Source organism: Sapajus apella, unplaced genomic scaffold, assembly GCF_009761245.1.
Source record: "Sapajus apella isolate SASKATOON/1434 unplaced genomic scaffold, GSC_monkey_1.0 scaffold10, whole genome shotgun sequence".
Taxonomy (NCBI): domain Eukaryota; kingdom Metazoa; phylum Chordata; class Mammalia; order Primates; family Cebidae; genus Sapajus; species Sapajus apella.
The window spans coordinates 30,848,241-30,875,440 of record NW_022436950.1 but is presented as its reverse complement, the minus strand read 5'-3'; the positions used below and the strand labels follow the sequence as shown (position 1 = coordinate 30,875,440).

The following is a 27,200-nucleotide window of genomic DNA, read 5'->3' as shown; positions in this document are numbered from 1 at the left end:
TAATTTAATCTTGTTGCTTAAGTTGTGACTGCCTTTGAAAGTTATTTTTGAAAAGCTTTCTAGAGAATTTCCCATATTTTTATATTCATTTAGCTGAGTATTAACCCTCCATCTGTGTTTTTCTTAATACGGGTTTTTGTTAAAAGCGGTGCTTGATTACACAAAAACAACATGTGGAACAATAAGTAACATGTGGAACAACGTGCAAACTAAAGTATCTGCATTACTCAGATTGATTAGCTTCATATGGTGGTTACTGCTAATAAAGAAATGAGTTGAAAATTTTTATTTTCCACTTGCAGTGACCTATACTTGAAATTAATATATTACTTCTTATTTTTAGCCAAAAAGGCTTCTGGAATGTTGTCCTTCTTCAGAGGGACAGCAGGGAAAAGCCCCGATCTCTCTTCCCAGAAGAGAGAGACCTTACGTGGAGCAGATAGTGCTTACTACCAGGTTGGGCAGACGGGCAAGGAGGGGACGGAGAATCAAGGCGTTGAGCCTCAAGGTGTGTTCAAGAATAAATGTGCTTATTCGAGGCTTTGATTTATTTATTTTACTTGCATATATTTCTTACAGGCTTAAATAGATAATTCTTAGTGCTGAAACCGGGGCATTCCCCCTGTTCTCACATGTCAGTGTAGTAGACTGGAAAACGCATGGCTCTGGGAGAGTCCAACTAGTTTCAGATTTCACTGCCACCATGTACTGTGCGGTAGAAGCAGAAATCTTTAATTTCCATACCCTGTAAAGTGGAAAGAATAATGTCTTCCAAAGTTTATGTGACATTCCAGATGTAATACATCTGTCCCCTTATGTAACTCATAGTATATGCTCAAATGTTTTCATTCCACTACTCCCTCAAAATGCTTCCTTTCTTTTCAAGTCCCTGCAAAATTGCAGCTGTTTATGTCCCCTTCATTTTGACATTTAAAAATTATGTCTAGTGCAGAGTGAGATGGCCCATGTCTGTAATCTCATCACTTTGGGAGGCTGAGATGGCAGGATCACTTGAAGCCAGTAGTTTGAGACCAGCCTGGGCAATAAAGTGGGACCTCTGTCTCTACCAAAAAATGTGTGTGTGTGTGTGTGTGTGTGTGTGTGTGTCTACTTCATTGTGTTTGGGTATGGTTTTAGATCAGGAATAGGCAGACTATGCTGGCCTGTTTTTGTAAATAAACATTTATTGGGAAACAGGCATACCCATTCATTTACTTAATCATCTGGTTGCTTTCACTTTATATTGGCAAGTTGAGTAGTTAGAACTGAGTGAAATATTTACTCTGTCTCTATACAGAAATAGTTCGGTGACCTCTGGGTTAGTCCATGAATTAGTAGTTTTAAAAATAGCAACTGCTGGGCCCAGTATGATAATTCCAGCATTTTGGGAGGCTGAGGCTGGAGCATCACTTGAGACCAGGAGTTTGAGATGAGCCTGGCCAACGTAGCGAAACCCAGTCTCTACTAAAAATATAAAAATTAGCTGGGTGTGGTGGTGCATATCTGTAATCCCACTACTTGGGAGGCTAAGGCACGAGAATCACATGAACCCGGGAGATGCAGGTTGCAGTGAGCCAAGATTGCACCGTTGTCCTCCAGCCCGGGTGACAGCAAGACTCTGTCTCAAAAACAAAAAACTGCTATAATAAATTTTGATTAGTAATTAAAATATCTGTTTAGTATTCTGTAGGCTGCTTGCTATTGGGCTGTAGCTGTTTAAAATGTAATGCTTGGAAAGCTTTGATACTTCAAAAAATTATTTTAAAATGCGAAACTTACAGGACGATTTGTTCTTCTAGATGCTAAGATGTATTCCAAATCCCTAATAATTACACAGAAAGTAGTAAGCTTGCAAGGCAAATCAGTCACAAAAATTAAAAAAAAATGTTCTGACTTATACTTTAGTATGTTTTGTGTTTAAAAATATTTATATATTTATAAACAAAGTTATATTTCTTGAGTATATTAATAAAATTATATATTAATATACTAGTTGCTGCCTTCTGTGCAACTGAAGGTGAGCCTTCCTCATTTAATTTTATGTTAATTTTATATGTTATATGATTATATGTTATATGTTAATAAAATTATATATGATATATATAGTATATGATACAATTTTATGTTTTAAAAAATACTTTATTCACATTTTATATATCTTAGTACATGATGAAGCAGTGCAAACTGTTGAGGAAACATTCTACACACATGGGGAAAAATATAATGAAGAAGCTATGGTTTCATTTAGAAGTTTAATTGTATGTCTAATGCTTGCTTGATAGTGACTTGGTCTAAGAACTGAGTTACTATATTGCCATTGTAGGAATCATTCAGTTGTAAGAAAAAGTATTCAACCTATATTCTCAATTTTTCTAATTTACAAACTGAAATTGCAAAAAACCCCATACATTTTTGTTGTAATCATTTAGACAGTTTAACTGTGTATCTAATGCTTGCTTGATAGTGACTTGAGTAAGATATTTTTACTTTTAATTTGCTAAGTTTTTTTGTTACATCAAGGGAAAAGGAAGAGACAAAATGAACTGATATTTACTCAAAACTTGGCTTTACTAATGATGTTAAACCTTTTAGATGAAGTAGACGGAGGAGATACACAAAAGAAACAACTCATAAATCCCCATGTGGAACTTCGTAAGTATGAGATAATATATCATTGGTTTGGGGAGAGGGACTACAGTTGAGTCAACTCTACTATTTGAGAATTCAGCTTTATACTAGATAATTAATCCCAGTTCTTGAAATGAATATTAAGCCTGTATGCTGACATGAGGTATATTTAATCTATACTTTATAAAATATGCATTACTTAATTTACAGAGAAATTTAATCAACAGTATAATTTATAAATTATGCTTTCATTTCTAATATTTAAACATTACTTATGTAAATAGAGCCACAGAGCTTTGACAGTTGCATTTAGAATTGTGTATATGGGTACCAGATATGTATTACCCAGAATAATATGTACAGTACATTTTAAGATGTTTATATTAAGAATGGATATAAATGTACAGTGATGTTAATATGGTAGGTAACCAGTGTAAAATTAGAACTGACTCATATTTTTTGTGTGATTTTTCTTCTTCCTTTTTTTTTTTTTGAAAATATGTAAAGATGGTCATAGGATGTTCTTTAAGTTCCCCTGAAGATCACTTTAACAAAATTATGATAAATAGGGATTTAGATCTAACATGAAAATTGCCATCATGGAAAAACTTAAATAGTTGCATTTGGCTGGGGCAGGAGGGGAGGGAGGCAGGGAGGAAAAATATTTTCTGAGTCATAAAGCTTTTTTAAAAAAACCTCTGTTTATAGAATTTTCTGATGCTAATGCCAAGTTTTACTGTCGGCTCTACTATGCGGGAGAGTTTCATAAGATGCGTGAAGTCATTCTGGGCAGCAGTGAGGAAGATTTCATTCGTTCCCTCTCCCACTCATCACCCTGGCAGGCCCGGGGAGGCAAATCAGGAGCTGCCTTCTATGCAACTGAAGGTGAGCCTTTCTCATCATTTATTGATTGGTTTCTATAGTCTCCATCTCTTTCCCTCAGAAAATGCAGCAGGAAGGATATTGCTTAATAAGAACTTTCATAACTATGACCTACTAGATTTAACAGAGGCATTTATAACTAGATCTAACAGAGGCATTTATGAAGTTTTATTTGGTAGTCTTAAAAAGTAGACCTTCTAGAACTGAACTTAAATATGTTACTGACAAAAGTAGAGGGTCTTTGACTATATGAATCCACAGGATCCCTTCCAGCCCTTCAGTTAATTTGAGAATTGTGTTCTGATCAAAATTTTCACTGTGACATTAGAAAATATCCCTTAAAATCATAAAGCAACCTGATCACGTAGGATCTTTGGAATGATGTATTATAGATTACAGTATATGTTGTGATTGAATAAACACATAAAATTTCTGCCTTTTAGATGATAGATTTATTTTGAAGCAAATGCCTCGTCTGGAAGTCCAGTCTTTCCTCGACTTTGCACCACATTACTTCAATTATATTACAAATGCTGTTCAACAAAAGGTAGAAATCTAAAACCATGGTCTATAATCAGAGTTTGGTGGCTTTTTTCACATTCTTTCTGATAGCCTGTTCTTATGTTGCTATAAAGAAATACATGAGGCTGGGTAATTGGTAAAGAAAAGAAATTTATTTGGCTTGTGGTTCTGCAGGCTGTATACAAAGGTGCTGGCAGTGTCTGTTTTTGGTGGGCCTCAGGAAGCTTATAGTCATGGTGGAAGGCAAGGGGAGCCAGCATGTCACATGGCGAGAGATGGAGCAAGAGAGTGGGGTTGGGGGTCGGGGAAAGTGCTGCATTCTTTTAACTAACCAGATCTTGCATGAACTCAGAGCAAGAACTTATTACTGCAAGGAGGGCACCAAGCCATTCATGAGGGTTCTGCCCCCATGACCCAAATACCTCTCATCAGGCCCCACTTCCAACATTTTGGATAACGTTTCAACATGAGATTTGGTGGGGAGCAAATATCCAAACTGTAACAGTTCTAATGGCAGTTTTCTCTATGGTAAGATATATGCGGGACACAAGTGGATCTCTGTTATGTTGTTGAGGTGTTACAGAATTCAGAGATCTTAACGTATATATTTTCTGCCTTTGTTCTTTTTTTTTTTTTTATTCTGCTGACACCTCTCCTATTTCCTGCCTTTGTTAGTGAGGAACCAAGTGATCTTGAGCAAGTTCCCTTTAATTAGCTTGTATAAAAAAATCACTTTAGACATTAAGACTGGATGAAATTAGGTGCACATTCAGTAGTTGGTAATTTTGCTGAGACTGAAATTTGAAATGTGTATTGAGAAATGAGGAGATGCTTCTTTTAGCTAGAAAGAGAGGCAGCCAATGGCCCAGGTTTGCCCACTTGTCATTGAGCAGCCGCCAGTGCCCCAATCCAGCTGCCACCTTAGAATCATGAAAGAGTTACATAGTTTTGGGTTTTTTTTTTTTTTTTTTATTTAAAGTTATCATGGTTTATTGCATGGTCTTGGGGGAAATTACATGTCATAATAAAGTTTTTGATCAACTGGATTATTCATTGGGAAAATGTTAAGGGTCTAATATTTTTACTGGCATTGCTGTTATACTCACTTCTGAGATTCAAGGATTTGAGTTTTTTCCTTTTTTTTTCTTTTTTTTTTTTGAGACGGAGTTTCGCTCTCGTTACCCAGGCTGGAGTGCAATGGCGCGATCTCGGCTCACCGCAGCCTCCGCCTCCTGGGTTCAGGCAATTCTCCTGCCTCAGACTCCTGAATAGCTGGGATTACAGGCACGTGCCACCATGCCCAGCTGATTTTTTGTATTTTTAGTAGAGACGGGGTTTCACCATGTTGACCAGGATGGTCTCGATCTCTTGACCTTGTGATCCACCTGCCTCCGCCTCCCAAAGTGCTGGGATTACAGGCGTGAGCCGCCGCGCCCGGCCCGGATTTGAGTTCTTTCAAGGTCCTTTGGTTGGTCATACTAATAGAAAATTATGTTCATATATTACATGGATAATCCTTATATTGGTATTAAATTATAAATAACCCTTTTTGATAAGAGTTTACTTTGACCTTCTCTTGATTAGAGGCCCACAGCGTTGGCCAAAATTCTTGGAGTTTACAGAATTGGTTATAAGAACTCTCAGAACAACACTGAGAAGAAGTTAGATCTCCTTGTCATGGAAAACCTTTTCTATGGGAGAAAGATGGCACAGGTAAGGGTATTGGATTATGTGAAGCATTTAGCTACTAGAAACTTTTGTACTTTTGGTTCTTAAATATAATGAATCAGTGGGTAACATCTTATTTTATAGTGAGTATTTATCTTTGATTACTAGGCCATATTTAACTTTTGACTTGCTCAGCATTGGAGAAAGAATAAAGAGGAATTGTTCTTGTGGAGTGGTCTTAAAATTCAGTGTATCCAATATTCTGTAATCACAGAATTGGTGGAATAAGAAGGCAGATCTTTAAAGATTAAGAAGCTGAGGCCCAGAGAAATTAAGTGCTTCATCAAAATCACTCAGTTATTCCTAGACTCAGGTTAGTCTAGATTCTAAAACAGTGCTCTTCAAAGTGCTAGTCCTTGAACTGTTTCCAGACTATAATGAGATAAGGAACTTGTGCTAGAATGTAATTCAGTGCACTGGTTTCTTCATTGAGAACATCTTCTATGAGAAAAATGTCAGCTAAACAATATGCTTAATAATGTAATTGATTTATATTCTGGCACTAGTTCCCTAATGTCATAGTGAGCCAGAAGCAACTGACCGGCATTGGTCTGCAGAATATACTATAGGTTGTACTGGTTCTGGTACTCAAGTCCTTTGTCCTTTGAGTGCACTGCTTTTGCTACCACCCAAGTATTCCTACATTATGCCCTTCTACATTGACGTAAGTAATTGTCCAGAGTTTGATATTAAAACTTTGTTTCTTAAGACTATTTGCATCTTTCTCTCTCTCTCTTTTTCTTTTTTTAACACTGCCTTGTGATCCAATGATACATTTCTGAAGATACTTGTTAATTATCTTAAAGTTAATTAAATTGGCCAGTGTATTCAGAAATGTTTCAGTAATTGAGTATCTAGGTGTTAATTTTATATGATAGGATTATATTACTGTGTATTTTATGTACTGCACAATTATATCACCATGCATTTAAAAACTTAAAAATTACAATTCAATTTTTCAATAAAATTTAGGAGTGTATATAATGGTAGTGACTACAAGGAGTCTTTCTGCCTTTTTTATTTAATTACATTAATCATTTGTGGCAACCCATACATAAATGACAAAGAATTTTCTTTCTGCTAGGTTTTTGATTTGAAGGGCTCTCTTAGGAATCGGAATGTAAAAACTGACACTGGAAAAGAGAGTTGTGATGTGGTCCTGCTAGACGAAAATCTCCTAAAGATGGTTCGGGACAACCCTCTATACATTCGTTCTCATTCCAAAGCCGTGCTGAGAACCTCCATCCATAGTGACTCCCATTTCCTTTCTAGCCACCTCATTATAGATTACTCTTTGCTTGTTGGGCGAGATGATACTAGCAATGAGCTAGTAGTTGGAATTATAGGTAAGTCAGTGTGTACCCTACTTATAGTTCATGAATAAGACTGTATCGAACCTGGTCTAATAATAGCTTATTGAATATTTTCGTAAACTTGCATTTGTAATTTCAAAAATAACAGTTTTTTATTCTAGTCTCTTCTCATTTTCGTTTTCATTTTCATTATCTTTACCAAAAATATGTGAATTCAAAAAGTCACTTATAAATGAGTCCTTTTGTGATTGTTGCGAGGATTAAACAAATTAATGTGGAAAAAGCCCTGAGAATAGCACTTAGCATATTGTTAGCACTCAATAAAAGTTAACTATCATAGAAATAGTAGTAATAGTCATTGCTGTTGTCATTTATTTATTAACATAGCTTTATTGCTAATTTTACTCCTTCTACCCCTAGATTATATTCGAACGTTTACATGGGACAAAAAGCTTGAGATGGTTGTGAAATCAACAGGAATTTTAGGAGGACAAGGTGAGTAGAATTTTTGTTTTGTTTAAATTGTTCTCATGTATTTCTTACCAGTTAAAATTTTAAAAGTGGATACTGATTCTTTTTTTAGTTGTAAAAAATAAGTAGTTATCTCTGATTTCATTGTCATTTCTAAAATGACCAAACAATAATGAGAATTGTATAGGTCAGGAAATATTGGGTGTAAATTTGTGTTAAAATGTCAGAGGTTCTCAAAAAGATTTTTTTAAAAGCCTGATGTTCTGAATAAGAGATTGTCTTTAATTAACAGTTGAGAATTCCAAGTTCTCTAAGTTTGCCTCATTTGTGCTTTTAGATATCTCTCATCTCTAGGCAAGAGCTAGTCTTTTTAAATAGAAACTCCTACTAGGCAGGACCTTGTCCCATGGCATGTGGCACAGCAGGTAACCCTGCCTGCTCACTTAGACTGCTCTGGCGTGTGTATCTTTATGGCAGTTTATATGAAAGAACATGGTTGGTTAACTTCAGTTGTCCAGTCAATTATATAACAGCTTTTCCCCTTTTCTCTTTCATAATCTTAGGTAAAATGCCAACAGTGGTGTCTCCGGAGTTGTACAGGACTAGGTTTTGTGAGGCAATGGACAAGTATTTCCTAATGGTACCAGACCACTGGACAGGCTTGGGTCTGAATTGCTGAAATCAAGCACATATTTGGAAATGGACTGTGAAGGAAAAGGGGACAGGAACAAAGGACCAAAAATAAGCTACATGTTTTATTTCTTCATCATGTTCACTACTGTATGCAAACTTTTCAGTTCTGTGGCTCTTTAGACTGTCCGTAATGGAATGGAAAAAATCCATGAATTTGCACTTTGGTTTTTGATTCCTGTGGATTAGCTGTCTGTAGGTTGGGAAGTGGCATGAAAATTTTCTTACTTAAGCTAAAATACAGACATGTTTTAAAGGGCTAAAGTTGGAGACGAGTAGATAGGGTGAAAAATGGGTTGAATTTGCTAACTTAATTGTTTTAAGAAGAAAACAATGTCTCATAAATTGACTCTCCTGGCATCACATTTGACACATTACTCAGAAAGCATTTGTAGAGCTGCTGAATTTGTTTTGTGTTTTTCTGTCATCATTTAATGTTACTTATTATCAGAATTTCTGAAACTTTTACAGAAATTCTGATTTATTCCATTAACGGCCAGTTAAACGTTGGCATTTATTGTTTTATTGAGGAATTTGACTTAAACTGGGAATCCTGTCATGTTCTTTGTCTTCCCATCTTGCATGGTTTCGAGTATGTTTGATATTTTTAAAATTCTGTCTTCTCTGTGGATGACAGGAGGCTACAGCTTTTTAAAGTCTTTTTTGGAGATACTTTTAAAGCTTGTTTAAAACTTTTGTGCAATTGATATATTAGACTGCACTTACTTGCATATGCTCATATTCCAGGGTTTTTTCTCTATTTTCAGGGTATCATAGTAAATCATTAGTAAATGAGTCTGTAGTCACTAAACCTTAATGGAATAATTATTAATGAAGGATTTTTAAAATATAAAAAAATAAATTAGGCCCAATCTAAGAAATTGAGAAGGAAACTTTTTTTTTTTTTTTTTTTTTTTAAACAGAGGTATAGTGTCTTTTCAATATAACCAGCAATTTAAGTGGCATCTATAAATTCAAAAAATTTCCACAGTGGGCATCCCCATTTTCTAACTTTCTATATATTGGCTAGTTCTGACTGCTGAGAAATGTTAAATAGGCCGGGTGTGGTGGCTCATGCTTGTAATACCAGCACTTTGGGAGGCTGAGGCCAGCAGATCACCTGAGGTCAGGAGTTTGAGAGCAGCCTGGCCAACATGGCGAAACCCTGTCTCCCTACTAAAAATACAAAAAATTAGCTGGGCGTGGTGGCACACTCCTGGCTACCGGGGAGGCCGAGGCAGGAGAATTGTTTGAACCTGGGAGGTGGAGGCTGCAGTGAGCTAAGATCGTGCCACTGCACTCCAGCCTGGGCGACAGAGAGAGACTCCATCTCAAAAAGCAAAACAAAACAAAGAAAATTATTCTTTGTAAGGAACGTCTTGTTTAATAGCATTTTTGTTTATTTTAAAAAGCGATCAGAAGTTGTAAACTATCTTTGAGGAAATACTGCAACCCCAGAATATTTCCACTTGACTTCTATTTTGTAACAAGGATAAGTTAGGGATTTATAAAGTTGTAAGGATTTCACTGTTTTCAGACTGCCTATAATAATAGCACATTAACCTTCACGTAATAAGACATCTGGACAAGTTTAGTTATACAGTATGATGAATATTTTAAGTAGGAACATTATGGAAAGTTTGCTTTAGAGAATGAAGGCAGTAGTTCAGTATTTGGTGCTTATTAAAAATGTGGTTTGTTTTGAACTGGAAGCAAGTTGACCAAGGACTTATGACTAATGTGATGCTAAGTTCCACTTGACCACTTTTAAAAATGTGCATGTGCCTTTTAAGATACACAAAACACTGATGATTTTAGTTTTGAAATCAAAGACTATTAAAGGAACTGTACAGAGGTTAAAAAAAATGTGGAACATTATTAACTACTTTGGTGTCCAGAGCAATGGATTTTGTATCTGATTTAAAATGCCAACACTGTTTTGTCTCTGTTCATTGTTTCTGGGAGGATACGTAGGGTTATTTATCCTGTCCGTTTCCTGTACTCCTGTAGTCAAGAACACTTGAAGTACAAGGTGTCATCCCCTAGCTGCAATCAGGTTGTTTCTTTGTTTTTAGTTTCAGTTCTATGTGCATAGTAGGAATTCACCATGGGAATGGCTTCTGACAATAATGTGTCCTGTTGATTTTGTTTTCTGTGTCCATGACTTGAAAAAACTGTGTTTTAAAGTACTGTTGCCTTGCTGCTTCGTAGGTAACTTTGTGGCAGAAATTTTCAATATAACACATTCTGAAGCAATAGTTGCTGCCTTGCAAGGGTAATCTCTCCTTTTAAAATTGGACAGTATTAATGAAGGAGAAATATAAAATTTAACTTCCTATTGAGTGGTAGAACTGTATGTCTGGTCCTTTGCTGCTCTTATTTAGGCCACTATCATAGATATGAGATATTTCAAATATTGTGCTACTCAGTGTTAAGTATTGAGTGACTGTTTTCCCTTCCTTCAAGGCCTAGAGCATATTAATTCTGAAAAGTTAGGAATGAGTAAGAAATCTTAATACTTCTTTCCTTAAAATACAGTATGAGTCCCAAGAATAATTGATAGTAGCAAGAGAAAACTATGCCAGTAACATGTTACTTTGTATAAAAATCTTATTTATAAATATGAAGCTTTTTGAGGCCATCAAAACTTATTAAAAAATAGGAAGGATTTACTTTTTTCTAATTCTGACCTAAGAAAAATAATGGGAACCAGCTGTTGCAAGCTCTTTTGTAATCTATTGAATACTTTATAGATATTCAAAATTTCCTACAAACGAATTTTTTCCATGATTTAGCAGTGAGTGGTTTTCTAGCTTTGGCTTTTAATAGGCCTTGTAAACAGTAGGGTTATATTGACATCAGCTTTTGTGATGACTTTGTGGTCATCAGCTTCATGGCATTTCACCCATTTGCAGTGAGCTTGTGTAAAACTGCTAAGGAAAGCAATTACCTGTAGAAGTTTGCTGAGCTTGAAGAGTGAAAGCTGTTGTAAGTGAGCCTGATTGTATAACCGGTCAGGCCATTCATTATTCCTCAAGTGTTAAGATACTGACTTATGCAGTATTCCAACCATCTTGTTTTAATACTTTTTTTTTTTTTTTTTTTTTTTTGTAACACAGGTGCAGTGTATTATAGAAAAAATAAAAATTACAATCATTAGCAGTTTTATTAATACTGCTGTGTCAGTTTTGTAAAAAATGTACATTATGTCTTTTGACAGGTTGAATTTTAAACTAGAGAAACGACATTGTAAATCATAGTAGCCTCTCAATGTAATATGAAAAATGCAACTATATTGAAAGTACTTAATGTATTATATTGTATATATTTCTCTACTTTGGTTCTAGCTATTTTATATGATTGACATGTTATTTAAAAGATAACTGCCTTGAACTTTTGGAGACTTGTACCGTAAATAAAGACTTAACAATAAACTGAGCATCTACTTACTCCACTTAGTTTTGAATCCGCTTGAAGAAATGACAATAAAAGGAAATGGAGGTCTGTGCAAGCCTAGTCTCTCTGTTACTGGTGGAGGATGTCCAGGTTCTTGGCATTTTGAACAAAGAATTGGACAGAACACACGAAGCAAGGAAAGAATGAAGCTACAGAAGCAGAGAGTTATTGAAAACAAAAGTACATTCCACAGGGGTGCAAGAACCCCCGACACAGAATTTTCTGGGGTTTAAATACCTTCTAATTTCCCATTGATTACTTGGTGTACCCTATGTAAATGAATTAGTGGCCTGCAATCAGGCTGAAGTGAAGTTGCAAGGTTACACCGTATGCAAGTGTCTGGTTTGTGGAAAACAACCAATCAGAGGCTGAAGTTACAAATGTTACACCCTATGCAAGTGTCTGGTTGTGGAAAGCAACCAATCAGAGGCTGCAGTGAAGTTACAAAGTTACACTCCTATGCCAATGTCTTGTTGCAGAAAGGAGCCAGAGATACTTTCAGTTTTCCATCTGCCATGCAGAAAAGGGGGGAGGGTACTTGCAAAGGGAGTAGCCTCTGGTTTTTTTGCTACTTGGGTGTGGAAAGTTGGGGTTTTCCTTTCTAATTCTAGAAAGTCAGTGTGAATCAGCATTAGGTTCTCTGCCTCCAGACTATTCTGCCTCACCTGGCCTGGCAGTGTCGCTTTCTGTTCATTCTGTTCATTCTCTCTTTGGTTGTTTAACCACGGGGAATCCGTTACTTAGGTAAATCCACAGTTCATTTCAGCCCATAATGGGCAGGTGGCATTGGCCTTCTCTCTTCTGACAGGGCCCTCAAGGAAGTCAAGCCCTCTTCCATTTGCGATTGGCTAAGTTTGTGGGTGGGCAGGACTCTCAGTTGCCAACAAGTCAAACCTGTGGGCACGAGGCCGGGAGGCCCGCCTCCTGCCTGGGTTCACGCAGGCAAGAGTGGCAGAGTAGAGCGTGCCCTGAAAGGTGGTTGGGCTGGTGGCCGGCTGCGCAGGGAGACCAGGAGGTGGCAGACCCGCGGGTCGCCCAGTCGCTGCCTCCATGTTCTCGTGCGGGGCAGGAGGAGTGGATGTAGCTGGGGAGGCAGCCCACTCTCCAGTCCCCATCCACCCACAGCTTTCTTGGGTCAAAGAGAAATTATCTGATGTAATTCCTGGTTTAATTTTAAAAACGGAGAATTTTAAAAAATGAGTTTTCCCTCGGAAATTATCTTTTTATGCTTTGAAGCAGTTTGTCACCAGCATGGTGTTTTTTCTTTTCTTTTTCTACACTAAACAAAAGCATTTCTTCAAGAAAATGGCACTTGAACAGGTAAGAAGAGTTCTCCACTTGTTCCCCCGCCTTCCATGGGAGCAGCCCCCACGGGGTCTCACACGGGTCCCTAGGAACGTTGGGCACATCCAGAGTGGCGGCCTCCCCGAGCCCCTGGGAGCCCCTTCCCGGTCAGCTGGGATGAGGGAAGCGTGCTCCTCACAGGTCACTTGATCCTGAGGTCCTCGCTGAGGCGCTGGGCATGTCTGGGGCCCAGAACCGCGGCTCTGGGCCAGACCTGGCTGAGGCTGTGCTTGTGCGGCAAGTGGAGGCTGCTCCCGGGCCCTGCGGTCCTCCCTCTCGCTCAGGCATCTGGAGTCTGGCGGGCTGCAGGCTCACGGGGCGCCACTGTAAAATAGCACCAGGAAGCAGTTGCGGCCTGCTGCCACCAGGCTGCCTTCTGTGATGAAAGTAGGGGCCAGGGTTACAAGGCCCTCCTTTTGTTGGCATCAGCCAGGCACGCAGTGCTGTCTTGACGTTAACCCAGGCCGTGTGGCACCCGCTGATGAGAGGCCAAACCAAGCACCCAGCTGCAGCTACCGTTGGCCTCAGACGTCAGCACCCCGAAGAATATTTTGGAGTGCCACGGTGGAGATCCTGGCGCTCCTCCACCCACTAGATGTAGACCGAGAACCTCGTGCTTGATGTCGTAGGAGGCGTCAGCCAGGAACACGTTGTTAGGGTGCCAGCCCAGGCTGAGGACGGTGGAGCCAATGGGCTTCTCGATGTACTTCCACACTAGTCACCTGCTGGAAATAACAGATGTCAATGACATGCAGCTGCGCCCACAGCAAATTTGTCCTGTGGGCCCAGCACACACAGTGCGTGGGGGCTTACTCACCCAGCCTGTCAGCGTCCACACAGAGGCCTTGCGGCCTGTGCCACAGGTCACGATGAGGTTGCTCTCTGAGGTCCAGTCGATGCCTCATACCTGTCTGTTGTGCTCCTTGAGTTGGGGCACCTTGGTCCACTTGCCCCCAGGCTTACAGCTTGTGCACTTCACGGTTATTGAGGCAGATGGTGGCCATCTGGATATGGCCCTTGCTCCAGGCTTGGCAGCCATGGGTTCCTGTAGGCAGCTGTGGGAAGCTGTAGCTGCTCTCCTTTCAGAGCGCCCCAGTTGCAGACTCTGGGCAGGATGCACCCAGCCAGTGCTCTGATTTTTTGTAGTTAAGTGCATAATGCAATTTTACCATCTTAACCATTTTTTTTTGATTGTAAAATCTGGTAGTATTAAGTATAATCGCATTGTTGTGAAACAGATCTCCACAACTTTTTCATCTTGCAAAACTAAGTAACTCCTCTTCCCCCACTCCCAGGCTCCAGATAATGACTGTTTCTGTTTCTATGAATTTGAGTACTTACATTAACTATATAAGTGGGTTCATAAGTATTTGTCTTTTTGTGTCTGGTTACATCACTTAGCATAATTTCTTAAGGTTCATTCATGTAGCATGTGTCAGGATTTCCTTTTTTTAAAAAAAGGATGAAGAGTATTCCTTTGTATGTATATGCCACATTTTGTTTATCCATTCATCTTTCTTCAGATGTTTGGGTTGTGTGATGTTTAATTATGTGTCAACTTGACTGGGCAAAGGGATGCCCAGATAGCTGGTGAAACATTATTTCTGGGTATGTTAGTGAGGCTGTTTCCAGAAGATATTAGCATTTGGACTGGCAGGTGAATAAAGGCGATCTGCCCTCATCAATGTGGATGAGCCAGAACAAAACAAAAAGGTTGAGAAAGGACAAATTCTCTCCCCACCTCCCTCCTGCTCTTGAGCTGGGACATCCATCTTCTGCCATCAGACATCAGAGCTTCTGGTTCTCAGGCCTTCAGACTCTAGAAGCTACATCAGTGGCTTCCCTGGTTCTTAGGCCTTTGGGCTCAGACTGGGGTTTCACCGTATGTTTCCCTGATTCTCAGGCCTTTGGACTTGAATTGAATTACAACATAAATTTGCCTAGTTCTCTAGCTTGCATACGGCATACTGTGGGACTTCTTGACCTCCATAATCATGTGAGCTAATTCCCATAATAAATCTCCTCTTATGTATCTATATTTCATATAGATATGATACCTATTTACAAATCCCATAGATAAATGTCTCATATATATGATATCTATGTCTCTCTATATAGATGTCTCATGTATATCTACATAGATATTATACCTATATCATAGATGCATAGATAAATATATATATATATATGTCTGTTTCTTTGGAGAATTCTGACTGATACAGGTTGCTTCCACTTCTTGGTTGTTGTGAATAATGCTGCTGTAACCATGGGTATGCAAATACCTCTTTGAGACTCTGCTTTGAGTTCCTTTAGGTAAATACCCAGAAGTGGATTGCTGGATGATTTGGTGGTTCTACTTTTAATTTTTTGAGGAAATTCCATACTGTTTTCCGTAGTGGTTGCACCATTTTATAATCTCACCAAAAGTGCACAGGATTTCCATTTCTCTACATCCTTATCAGCACCTATTTGTGTGTGTGTGTGTGTGTGTGTGTGTGTGTGTGTGTGTGTGTGTGTGTAATGGCTGTCCTAAAGGGTGCAAGGTGATGTCTCACTGTGGCTCTGATTTGCACATCTCTGATGATTGGTGGTGTTGAGCCTCCTTTCATATGCTTGTTGGTCATTTATATATAATCTTTGGGAAAAAGATGTCTATTTAAGTCGTTTGTCTATTATTTTTCCTTCCAACTTTTATTTTAGGTTCAGGGGTACATGTGCAGGGTTGTTACGTGGAGAAATTGTGTGTCATGGGGATTTGGTGTACAGATTATTTGGTTGCCCAGGTAAATGAGCATAGTACCTGATAGATAGCTTTTTGACCCTCACCCTTCTCTCACTCTCCACCCTGAAGTAGGCCCCAGTGTCTTTTGTTCCCTTCTTAGTGTCCATGTGTACTCAATGTTCAGCTCTCACTTATAAGTGAGAAAATGTGGTATTTGGTTTTCTGTTCTTGCATTAACTTGCTTAGGATGACGGCCTCTGGCTGCATCCATGTTAATGCAAAGGACATGATTTCATTCTTATTTATGGCTGCATAGTATTCTGTGGTGTATATGTACCACATTTTCTTTATCCAGTCCGCTGTTGATGGGCATCTAGGTTGACTCCATGTCTTTGATATTGTGAATAGTGCTATGATGAACATATGTGTGCATGTGTCTTTGTGGCAGAACAATTTACATTTCTTTGGGTATATATCCAGTAATGGGGTTGCTGGGTTGGGTAATAATTCACTTTTAAGTTCTTTGAAAAATCTTTAAACCTCTTTCCCCAGTGGCTGAACTAACTTACTTTACATTCCCACCAGCACTGTCTAAGCATTTCTTTTTCTTCACAACCTCTCTAGCATCTGCTATTTTTTGACTTCTTAATGTTAGCCATTCTGACTCATATGAGATGGTATCTTAGTGTGGTTTTGACTTGCATTTCTCTGATGATTAGTGATGTAGAGCATTTTGTTCAAATGCCTGTTGGCTGCATGTATGTCTTCTTTTGAGAAGTGTCTGTTCATGTCCTTTGTCCCCTTTTTGATGGGCTTGTTTGTTTTTCGCTTGTTAAGTTTTGTGTAGATACTGATTATTAGACCTTTGTCAGATGCATAGTTTGTGAATATTTTCTCCTATTCTGTAGGTTGTTTACTCTGTCGATAGTTTCTTTTGCTGTGCAGAAGCTCTTTAGTTTAGTTGGTTACAGCTTGTCAATTTTTATTTTTGTTGCTTTGTCTATTTTTTAAAATAGAGTAATTTGATTATTTTGTTTTTGAATTGTAGGAATTCTTTACATACTATGGATGCTAACTCTTATCAGATATATGATTTGCAAACATTTTCTCTTATTTTATAGGTTGCCTTTTCATTACTGTGTCCTTTGATTAGCAAAAGTTTTTATGTTTGATGCAATCCCATTTGTTGATTTTTTGTTGTTGTTGTTGTTGTTGCCTGCGATTTTGGGGTAATATCCAAGAATGTGGAACATGTCATATCCACATTCAATGTCCTGAAGATTTTTTTTCTGCATTTTCTTTTACAAGTTTTATTGCTTTAGGTCTTCCGGTTAAGTCTTTAATCTATTTTGAGTTAATTTTTGTATGCGATATAAGAAAAAGGTCCAACTTCATTCTTTTGTGTGTAAATATCCAGTTTTCCCAGCATCCTTTGTTGAGCAGACTATCTTTTCCCATTTAGTGCTCTTGGAGCTCTTCTTGGAGGTCAGTTGGCCATGTATACATGAGTTTATTTCTGGGTTCTCTATTCTGTTCTATTGATTTGTACATCTATCTTTATTTCAGGACCACACTGTTTTATTCTTCTTTTTCAAAGTTGTTTGACTCTTTAGGGCCCCTTGAGATTCCCTATGAATTTTAGGATGAATTCTTCTACTTCTGCAACAAATGCTATGGGAATTTTGATAAGGATTGCATTACACCTGTAGACTGCTTTGAGTACTATTAACATCTTAATAATATTAAATCTAATCCATGAACATGAGATGTTTCTATTTATCTCTTCTTTAAATTCATTTAGTAATGTTTTGTAGTTTTCATTTTATAAGATATTTTTTATCTCCTTAGTTAATTCCTAAGTATTGTTTTCTTTTTGATGCCATTGAAAAGGGAATCATTTTCTTATTTTTATCAGATGCTTTCACTGTGTACAGAAATGTAACTAATTTTTTTGTGTATGTTGATTTTGAATCTGGTAACTTTACTGAATTTTTAAATTAGTTCTAACCTTTTTATTTTTTTGGTGGAATCTTTCATATGTTTGTTGGCTTTATACATGTCTTCTTTTGAAAAGTGTATGTTCCTTTTACACTGTTGGTGGGAGTGTAAATTAGCTCAACCATTGTGGAAGACAGTGTGGTGATTCCTCAAGGACCTAGAAATAGAAATTCCATTTGACCCAGCAATCCCATTACTGGGTACGTATCCAAAGGATTATAAATCGTTCTACTGTAAGGACACATGCACATGAATGTTCATTGCAGCGCAGTTTACAATAGCAAAGACCTGGAACCAACCCAAATGCCCATCGATGATAGACTGGACAGGGAAAATGTGGCACATATACACCATGGAATATTATGCAGCTATCACAAATGATGAGTTCATGTCCTTTGTAGGGACATGGATGAACCTGGAAACCATCATTCTCAGCAAACTGACAGGAGAGCAGAAGATCAAACACCGCATGTTCTCACTCATAGGCGGGTGTTGAACAATGAGAACACATGGACACAGGGAGGGGAGCGCTACACACTGGGGTCAGTTGGGGGGAAATAGGGGAGGGAGGGTGGGGGGTGGGAAGCTGGGGAGAGATAGCAAGGGGAGAAATGCCAGATGTAGGTGATGGGGAGGAAGGCAGCAAATCACACTGCCATGTGTGTTCCTATGCAACAATTCTGCATGTTCTTCACATGTACCCCAAAACCTAAAATGCAATAAAATAAATAAATGGGGAAAAAAAAAAAAAAGAAAATCAAACACTGAATGTTTTCACTCATAGGTGGGTGTTGAACAATAAGAACACATGGACACAGGGAGGGGAGCACTACACACTGAGGTCTGTTGGGTGGAAATAGGGGAGGGACAGCCTGGGGTGGGAAGTTGGGGAGAGATAGCATGGGGAGAAATGCCAGATATAGGTGAAGGGGAGGAAGGCAGCAAATCACACTGCCATGCATGTACCTATGCAACAATCTTGCATGTTCTTCACATGTACCCCAAAACCTAAAATGAAATTAAAAAATAAAAAAGGAAAGTGTCTGTTCATATCCTTTGCCCACTTTTGAATGTGTTTGTTTTTTTCTTGTAAATCTGTTTAGTTCTTTGTAGATTTTGGATATTAGCCCTTTGTCAGATGGGTAGATTGCAAAAATTTTTTCCCATTCTGTTGTTTGCCAGTTCACTCTAATGATTGTTTCTTTTGCTGTACAGAAGTTCTGGAGTCTAATTAGATCCCATGTGTCTATTTTGGCTTTTGTTGCCAATGCTTTTGGTGTTTTAGCCATGAAGTCCTTGCCTATGCCTATGTCCTGAATGGTTTTGCCTAGATTTTCTTCTAGGGTTTTTATGGTGTTAGGTCTTATGTTTAAGTCTTTAATCCATCTGGAGTTAATTTTAGTGTAAGGTGTCAGGAAGGGGTCCAGTTTCTGCTTTCTGCACATTGCTAGCCAGTTTTGCCAACACCATTTATTAAACAGGGAATCCTTTCCCCATTGCTTGTTTTTTTGAGGTTTGTCAAAGATCAGATGATGATTGTAGATGTATGGTGTTGCTTCTGAGGCCTCTGTTCTGTTCCATTGGTCTATATCTGTGTTTTGGTACGAGTACCATGCTGTTTTGATTACTGTTAGGCTTGTAGTATAGTTTGAAGTCAGGTAGCGTGATGCCTCTAGCTGTGTTCTTTTTGCTTAGAACTGACTTGGCTATGTGGGCTCTCTTTGGGCTCCATATGAAGTTTAAGGTGTTTTTTTTCCAGTTCTGTGAAGAGGATCATAGGTAGCTTGATGCAGCTAGCATTGAATATATAAATTACTTTGGGGAGTATGGCAATTTTCACGATATTGATTCTTCCTAACCATGAGCATGGAATGTTTTTCCATCTGTTTGTGTCCTCTCTTATTTCCTTGAGCAGTGGTTTGTAGTTCTTCTTGAAGAGGTCCTTTACATCCTTTGCTAGTTGTATTCCTAGGTATTTTATTCTCTTTGTAGTAATTGTGAATGGCAGTTCATTCTTGATTTGGCTCTCTTTAAATCTGTTACTGGTGTATAGGAATGCTTGTGATTTCTGCACATTAATTTTGTATCCTGAGACTGCTGATGTTGCTTATCAGTTTAAGGAGATTTTGGGCTGAGACAATGGGGTCCTCTAATTATACAATCATGTCGTCTGCAAATAGAGACAATTTGACTTCCTTCTTCCCTAATTGTATACCGTTTATTTATTTTTCTTGCCTAATTGCTCTGGCTAGAACTCCTATATGCTACATTGAATAGGAGTGGTGAGAGAGGGCAGTCTTGCCTAGTACCAGATTTCAAAGAGAATGCTTCCAGTTTTTGCCCATTCAGTATGATATTGGCTATGGGTTTGTCATAAATAGCTTTTATTATTTTGAGATAGGTTCTGTTGATACCTAGTTTATTTTTTATCATAAAGGCTGTTGAATTTTGTCATAGGCCTTCTCTGAATCTATTGAGATAATCATGTGGTTTTTGTCTTTGGTTCTGTTTATGTGGTGAATTATGTTTATAGACTTGTGTATGTTGAACCACCCTTGCATCCCCGGGATGAAGCCTACCTGATCGTGTTGGATAAGCTTTTTGATGTGCTGTTGCAATTGGTTTGCCAATATTTTATTGAAGATTATTGCATCTATGTTCATCATGAATATTGGCCCGAGTTTTCTTTTTTAGCTGAGTCTCTGCTGGGTTTTGCTATCAGGATGATATTGGTTTCATAAAATGATTTGGAAATGATTCCCTCTTTTTGGATTGTTTGGAATAGTTTCAGAAGGAATGGTACCAGCTTCTCTTTGTATGTCTGGTAGAATTTGGCTGTGAACCCATCTGGACCTGGGCTTTTTTTTGGTTGATAGGCTATTAATTTCTGCCTCAATTTCAGCCCTTGTTATTGTTCTATTCAGGGTTTCAACTTCCTGGTTTAGGCTTGGGATGGTGCAAGTGTCCAGGAATTTATCCATTTCTTCCAGGTTTACTGGTTTATATGCATAGAGTTTTTTTGTAGTGATCTCTGATGGTAGTTTGTATTTCTGTGGAATCAGTGGTGATATCCCCTTTATTGTTTTTTATTGCATCTATTTGATTCTTCTCTCTTTTCTTTTTTTAAATCTGGCTAACAGTCTGCCTATTTTGTTTATCTTTTCAAAAAACTAGCTCCTGGATTTATTGATTTTTTGAAGTTTTTTTGTGTCTCTATCTCATTCAGTTCTTCTCTGATCTTAGTTATTTCTTATCTTCTGCTAGATTTTGAGTTTTTTTGATCTTGCTCCTTTAGCTCTTTCAATTTTGATGATAGGGTGTTGATTTTAGATCTTTCCTTGCTTCTCATTTGGGCATTCATTGCTATAAATTTTCCTCTAGACACTGCTTTAAATGTGTCCCAGAGATTCTGGTTTGTTGTGTATTCATTCCATTGGTTTTGAAAAACATCTTTATTTCTGCCTTTATTTCATTGTTTATCCAGTCCACATTCAAGAGCCAGTTGTTCAGTTTCCATGAAATTATGAGGTTCTTTGTTAATTTCTTTTTTTTTTTTTTTGAGACGGAGTTTCACTCATGTTACCCAGGCTGGAGTGCAATGGCGCGATCTCGGCTCACCGCAACCTCCGCCTCCTGGGTTCAGGCAATTCTCCTGCCTCAGCCTCCTGAGTAGCTGGGATTACAGGCACACACCACCATGCCCAGCTAATTTTTTGTATTTTTAGTAGAGACGGGGTTTCACCGTGTTGACCAGGATGGTCTCGATCTCTTGACCTCGTGATCCACCTGCCTCGGCCTCCCAAAGTGCTGGGATTACAGACTTGAGCCACCGCGCCCGGCCCTTAGTTAATTTCTTAATCCTGAGTTCTAATTTGATTGCACTGTGGTCTGAGAGACTGTTTGTCATGATTTCCATTCTTTTGCTTTTGGTGAGGAGTGATTTACTTCCAATTATGTGGTCAGCTTTAGAGTAGGTGCGATGTGGTGCTGAGAAGAATGTATATTCTGTGGATTTGGGGTGGAGAGTTCTGTATATGTCTATTAGGTTTGCTTGGTCCAGGTCTGAGTTCAAGTCCTGGATATCCTTATTATTTTTCTGTCTTGTTAATCTGTCTAATATTGACCGTAGAGTGTTAAAGTCTCCCACTATTATTGTGTGGGAGTCTAAGTCTCTTTGTAGGTCATTAAGAACTTGCTTTATATTTGGGTCCTCCCGTATTGGGTGCATATATATTTAAGATCATTAGCTCTTCTTGTTGCATTGATCCTTTTACTGTTATGTAATGTCCTTCTTTGTCTCTTTTGATCTTTGTTGGTTTAAAGTCTATTTTATGAGACTAGGATTGTAACTCCTGCTTTTTTTCTTTCCATTTGCTTGGTAAATCTTTATTTTGAATCTATGTGTGTCCTTGCATGTGAGATTGGTTTCCTGGATGCAGCACACTGGTGGTTTTTGACTTTTTATCCAATTGCCAGTCTGTGTCTTTTGATTGGGACATTTAGCCCATTTACATTTAAGGTTAATATTGTTATGTGTGAATTTAATCCTGCCATTTTGATGTTAGCTGGTTGTTTTGCCTATTAGTTTATGTAGTTTCTCAATTGTGTTGATGCTCTTTACCATTTAGTATGTTTCTGGAGTGGCTGGTACTGGTTGTTCCTTCCTATGTTTAGTGCTTCTTTCAGGAGCTCTTGTAAGGCAGGCCTGGTGGGGATGAAATCTCTCAGCAATTGTTTGTTCATAAAGGATTTATTTCTTCTTTGCTTTTGAAACTTAGTTTGGCTGGATATGAAATTCTAGGTTGAAAGCTCTTTTCTTTAAGGATGTTGAATATTGGCCACCGGTCTCTTCTGGCTTGCAGGGTTTCTGCTGAGAGATCTGCTGTGAATCTGATAGGCTTCCCTTTGTCGGTAATCCGACCTTTCTCTGTGGCTGCCCTTAGCATTGTTTCCTTCATTTCAACCCTGATGAATCTGACATTATATGCCTTGGGGTTGCTCTTCTTGAGGAATATCTTTGTGGTGGTCTCTGTATTTCCTGGACATGAATATTGGCCTGCCTTGCTAGTTTGGGGAAGTTTTCCTGGATAATATCCTGAAGAGTGTTTTCCAGCTTCGATTCATTCTCTCTGTCACATTCAGGTACACCTATCAAATGTAGATTAGGCCTTTTCACATAATCCCATATTTCCTTGAGGCTTTGTTCATTTCTTTTCACTCCTTTTTCTCTAATCTTGCCTTCTCGTTTTATTTCATTGAGTTGATCTTCAATTTCTGATATCCTTTCTTCTGCTTGGTCGATTCAGCTATTGAAACTTGTGTATGCTTCGCAAAGTTCTCGTGTTGTGTTTTTCAGCTCCATTAAGTCATTTATGTTCTTCTCTAAGCTGTTTATTCTCTTTAACATTTCATCAAACCTTTTGTCAAGGTTCTTAGTTTCTTTGCATTGAGTTAGAACATGTTCTTTTAGCTAAGAGAAGTGTGTTATTACCCACTTTCTGAAGCCTGTTTCTGTCAATTAATCATACTCATTCTCCATCCAGTCTTATTCTCTTGCTGGTGAGGCGTTGTGATCCCTTGGAGGAGGAGAGGCGTTCTGGTTTTGTTTTCATCCTTTTTGTGCTGGTTTCTTCCTATCTTTGTGGATTTATCTACCTGTGGTCTTTGTAGTTGGTGACTTTCGGATGGGGTCTCTGAATGGACGTTCTTTTTGTTGATATTAAAGTTATTTCTTCCTGTTTTTTAGTTTTCTTGTAACAGTCAGGCCCCTCTGCTATAGGACTGCTGGAGGTCCACTCCAGACCCTGCTTGCCTGGGGATCACCTGTAGCAGCTGCAGAACGGTAAGGGTTGCTGCCAGTTTCTTCTTCTGTTATCTTTTTCCCAGAAGGATACCCACCAGGTGTCATCCTGAGTTATCCTTTATGAGGTGTCTCTTTGGATATACAGGAGTCGGGGAGCTGCTTGAGGTGACAGTCTGATGCTTATAGCAGCTCAAGTGCTGAGCTGTAAGCTCTGTTGTTCCATTCAGAGCTGCTGAGCAGGTACGTTTAAGTCTGCTGCAGTGGAACTCATAACTGCATTTTTCCCCAGGAGCTCTGTCCTAGAAGGTGAGGCTTTATTTATAAGTTCCTGATGTGCTTCTGCCTTTTTTGAGAGATGTCCTGCCCAGCAAGGAGGTAGCCTAGTCACAGTCTGCCAGCAGAGGCATTGCTGAGCTGCCGTGGGCTCTGCCCAGCTGCTGTGTGAACTTCCTTGTGGTTTTGTTTACAGAGGTATAGGTAGAACAGCCTCAGTAGTGGCAGTCTGCCTCAGTAATGGTGGACTGCCTCGTTAATGGTGGACTGCCTTGGTAATGGCGAACTGCCTTGGTAGTGGTGGACTGCCTTGGTAATGGCGAACTGCCTTGGTAGTGGTGGACTGACTTGGTAATGGCCGACACCCTTCCCACCACAAAGCTGGACTGTCCCGGGTCCAGCTGTGCTTGCTGCAAAACTCTTAATCCAGAGCATTTCAGATTTCTGGTCTTTGTGGGGGTGGGACCTGCCAAGCCAGGTCACCTGGCTCCCTTTTTCAGCCTTCTTTTTTTCAGTTGAATGGGCGGGTTTCCAGGCGTTCCAGGCACCAATTGAAATGGCCGCCCAGATTTGTGTGAGTTTTTGTGTGGAGACCTGCTGCACTGGCTGAAACAGTTGTGCTGAAAACTCGTGGCGCTTTTCAGCCCAGGAATTTCCTGGTCTGTGGGTAGTAATAATTCGTTTGGAAATGCAGTGATCACTCACCCTCTCTGCTGTTCTTGCTGGGAACTGCACTCCAGAGTTGTTTCTATCTGGCCATCTTGGATCCTCTCCAAGCTTAACATTTTAAAAATACAAAATAATTATTCTTTACTTAAATTTCTTTTTTAGACACAGGGTTCTGCTCTGTCACCCAGGCTGGAGTGCAGTGGCACAATCATAGCTCACTGCAGCCTCAAACTCCTAGGCTTAAGTGATCCTCCTGCCTCACACTCAGGAGTATCAGGGATTATAGGCCTGAGCCATGGTGTCCAGCATGCACTGAAATTTTGAATAAGTCAGGCTTACCAATTAATATATTGCTGCATCTGAAAGAGTAATACAACAATAGAAGCTTTTTAAAGTAATTGTTTGTGGTGGGTAGACTCCTAAAATGACTCCCAAATGACCCACACCCTTGTACAATCAATACCCTTCCCCTTGAGTGACAGTGACTTGCTCTAATCAGTTGACTTTCAGTTAATCAAAAGGGAGATTATCCTGGGCTGAACTAAACTAATCTCAGCAAGATAGCAGGGACTTCAGTCTTACAACTAGATGCCATTTAAAGGAAATCATAGCTGCACATTTGATTCTTGGGCGCTGGGCAGGAATTTGTTAAAGAGCATGGATGTGAATAAAGGTGGGAAATAAAGGTGTATCTGCTGCCTCTGCTCAAAAGCTCACCTGTAGCTACGAGGCAGAGATTTAGGGGAGTGGTATATACAGTCAAGAAGAAATAATACATAGCCTTTGACTCTGGCTTCTTCCAATTAGCATAATGCTTTTGGGGTTCATCCATAGTGTTGCATTTATCAGTAGTTTTTAAATTGTTTAGTATATTACATTGTGTGGATATACCCAGTCTGGTTTTTTTTTTAGACAGAGTTTTGCTCTTGTCGCCCAGGCTATAGCGTAGTGGTGCAATCTTGGCTCACCACAACCTCTGCCTCCTGGGTTCAAGAGATTCTCCTGCCTCAGCTTCCTGAATAGCTGGGATGACAGCCATGAGCCACCACACCCAGTTGTTTTGTATTTTTAGTAGAGATGGGGTTTCTCCATGTTGGTCAAGCTGGTCTCTAACTCCCGACCTCAGGTGATCTGCCCACCTCGGCCTCCCAAAGTGCTGGGATTACAGGCATGAGCCACCATGCTCAGCCTACCCACTGTGTTTATCTATACACATTTATGGATATTTGGGAGTTCCTAGTTTTTAGCCGTCATGGATAAAACTTCTATGAGCATTCACATACATGCCTTTGTGTGAAAATGGGTTTTCATTTCTCTTGGGTGTATATACGGGAGTGGAATTACTAGGTTATATGGCAAATACTACATATATTTAAAATGATAAGAAACTGTTAAACTATTTTCCAAAATGTTTCTACCATACTTGATTTTTTAGAAGAGAGGAAACACACTGGCAATTTTGATGCTGTATGTCCACAACCTAAGAGAATCTAATAATAGCACCCTGGTCTGTCAGTGTAGGAATTGCCTAGGTAATACATGGGAGATGTGGAGGGAGCAGATGTACAGGAAACGTGCATTAGAAAGTTTTGCTTTTCTCATCCCACCTCATTTCTGAGTCTGATCCTTCCTGCTCCTCACAAATAGATTGGTAGTTTCATCTGCTGTTGGGCCCTTTTCTGCTCTAGTTACTGAACTCTCAGAGACTTCAGGAAAAACTTAAACTATTCCAGGGAAGTTTTGGTGTTACTCTGTACTTATAGACTCCAGTGTGGCTGAACCTGTGACCCCAGCTGCCAACTCAACTTAGAGTTTATTAGCCTGGCATTGACCAGCACACTGTGATGATGTCTGAGGCTCACTGCATGCTGTTAGTGTGCCCTGGTTCATAAAGCTGGGCCTTCAGCATCGATCCCACTCTAAGTCCCTTGTTCTGTCTTCCCACTGCTGTCCCTTTGGGGGATCTGGGGGTCTGACATCATTTGCATTATTAGTCAATTCCAAGAAATGCACCTGTGCACTAACTTTTTCTTAGTGGGCAGATCGAGCCATAGCTCAATCCCTCAATTTCTATACTAAGCCTTTTATTTTAGTAAAACTGTTAGGTTATCTAGAAATTCATCAGTGGGAAAATTACTTCAAGGGAGGTAGAAGCTGTGAGGTGCTAAATATTTTTCTTTCTTTTTAAATGTAACTTGGATCTAAAGTAAGGGTGATTTTCCTTTTATTATTTGTTCAGAATATACCAGTAGGTTCTGTTGGCAGAAATTTATTAAGGGGCCTTGATAAGAAATAACAGTGTATCTCATATCTCTTCTCAACAGCTCACATATAGCTACAAGGCAGAGATTTAGGGGAGTGGGATACACCGCCAATTGAGAAATAGCAACATTGTCAGGGTCTCTAACACACTTTGGAAGATGTAAAGAATTCCTTAAATTTTCTGGTAGAATTGTTGCAAAAGGCAGACATGCTTAAATGGTCGTAACTAAAGAGAGCTTTAAATAATGTTTAAATAAGATTTTTGTAAAACTCATGCAACATTCGATCACAACTCCAACAGTTCTCTAAAATTTGATTTATTCTGGCCATATTTTGCAGCAAAGAAACACTTGGCTATTTATTTAAATATAATGCATGAGTGTGGGGGCTGGCATTGATGATTCACAATTAACACAGTTGAATATCACTTCCCTGCTGA

General features: G+C 39.0%; 1 protein-coding gene across 21 annotated transcripts in view; it reads left to right on the top strand.

Annotated features, from left to right (window-relative positions):
• The window catches only part of PIKFYVE (phosphoinositide kinase, FYVE-type zinc finger containing), a 98,199-nt gene extending 86,511 nt beyond the window's left edge, over window positions 1-11,688 (top strand). For 20 of the 21 annotated variants that reach the window (XM_032278418.1, XM_032278430.1, XM_032278419.1 and 17 more), the window contains 8 exons: window positions 344-508; window positions 2,593-2,652; window positions 3,337-3,513; window positions 3,954-4,057; window positions 5,617-5,745; window positions 6,845-7,106; window positions 7,494-7,568; window positions 8,108-11,688. In XM_032278418.1, the coding sequence (XP_032134309.1) occupies window positions 344-508; window positions 2,593-2,652; window positions 3,337-3,513; window positions 3,954-4,057; window positions 5,617-5,745; window positions 6,845-7,106; window positions 7,494-7,568; window positions 8,108-8,223 (1,088 nt within the window). In that variant the 3' untranslated portion in view covers window positions 8,224-11,688. The remainder of the gene's footprint in view (window positions 1-343; window positions 509-2,592; window positions 2,653-3,336; window positions 3,514-3,953; window positions 4,058-5,616; window positions 5,746-6,844; window positions 7,107-7,493; window positions 7,569-8,107) is intronic. The other variant, XM_032278420.1, reaches the window with a different exon arrangement.
• Window positions 11,689-27,200: the final 15,512 nt, after the last annotated feature.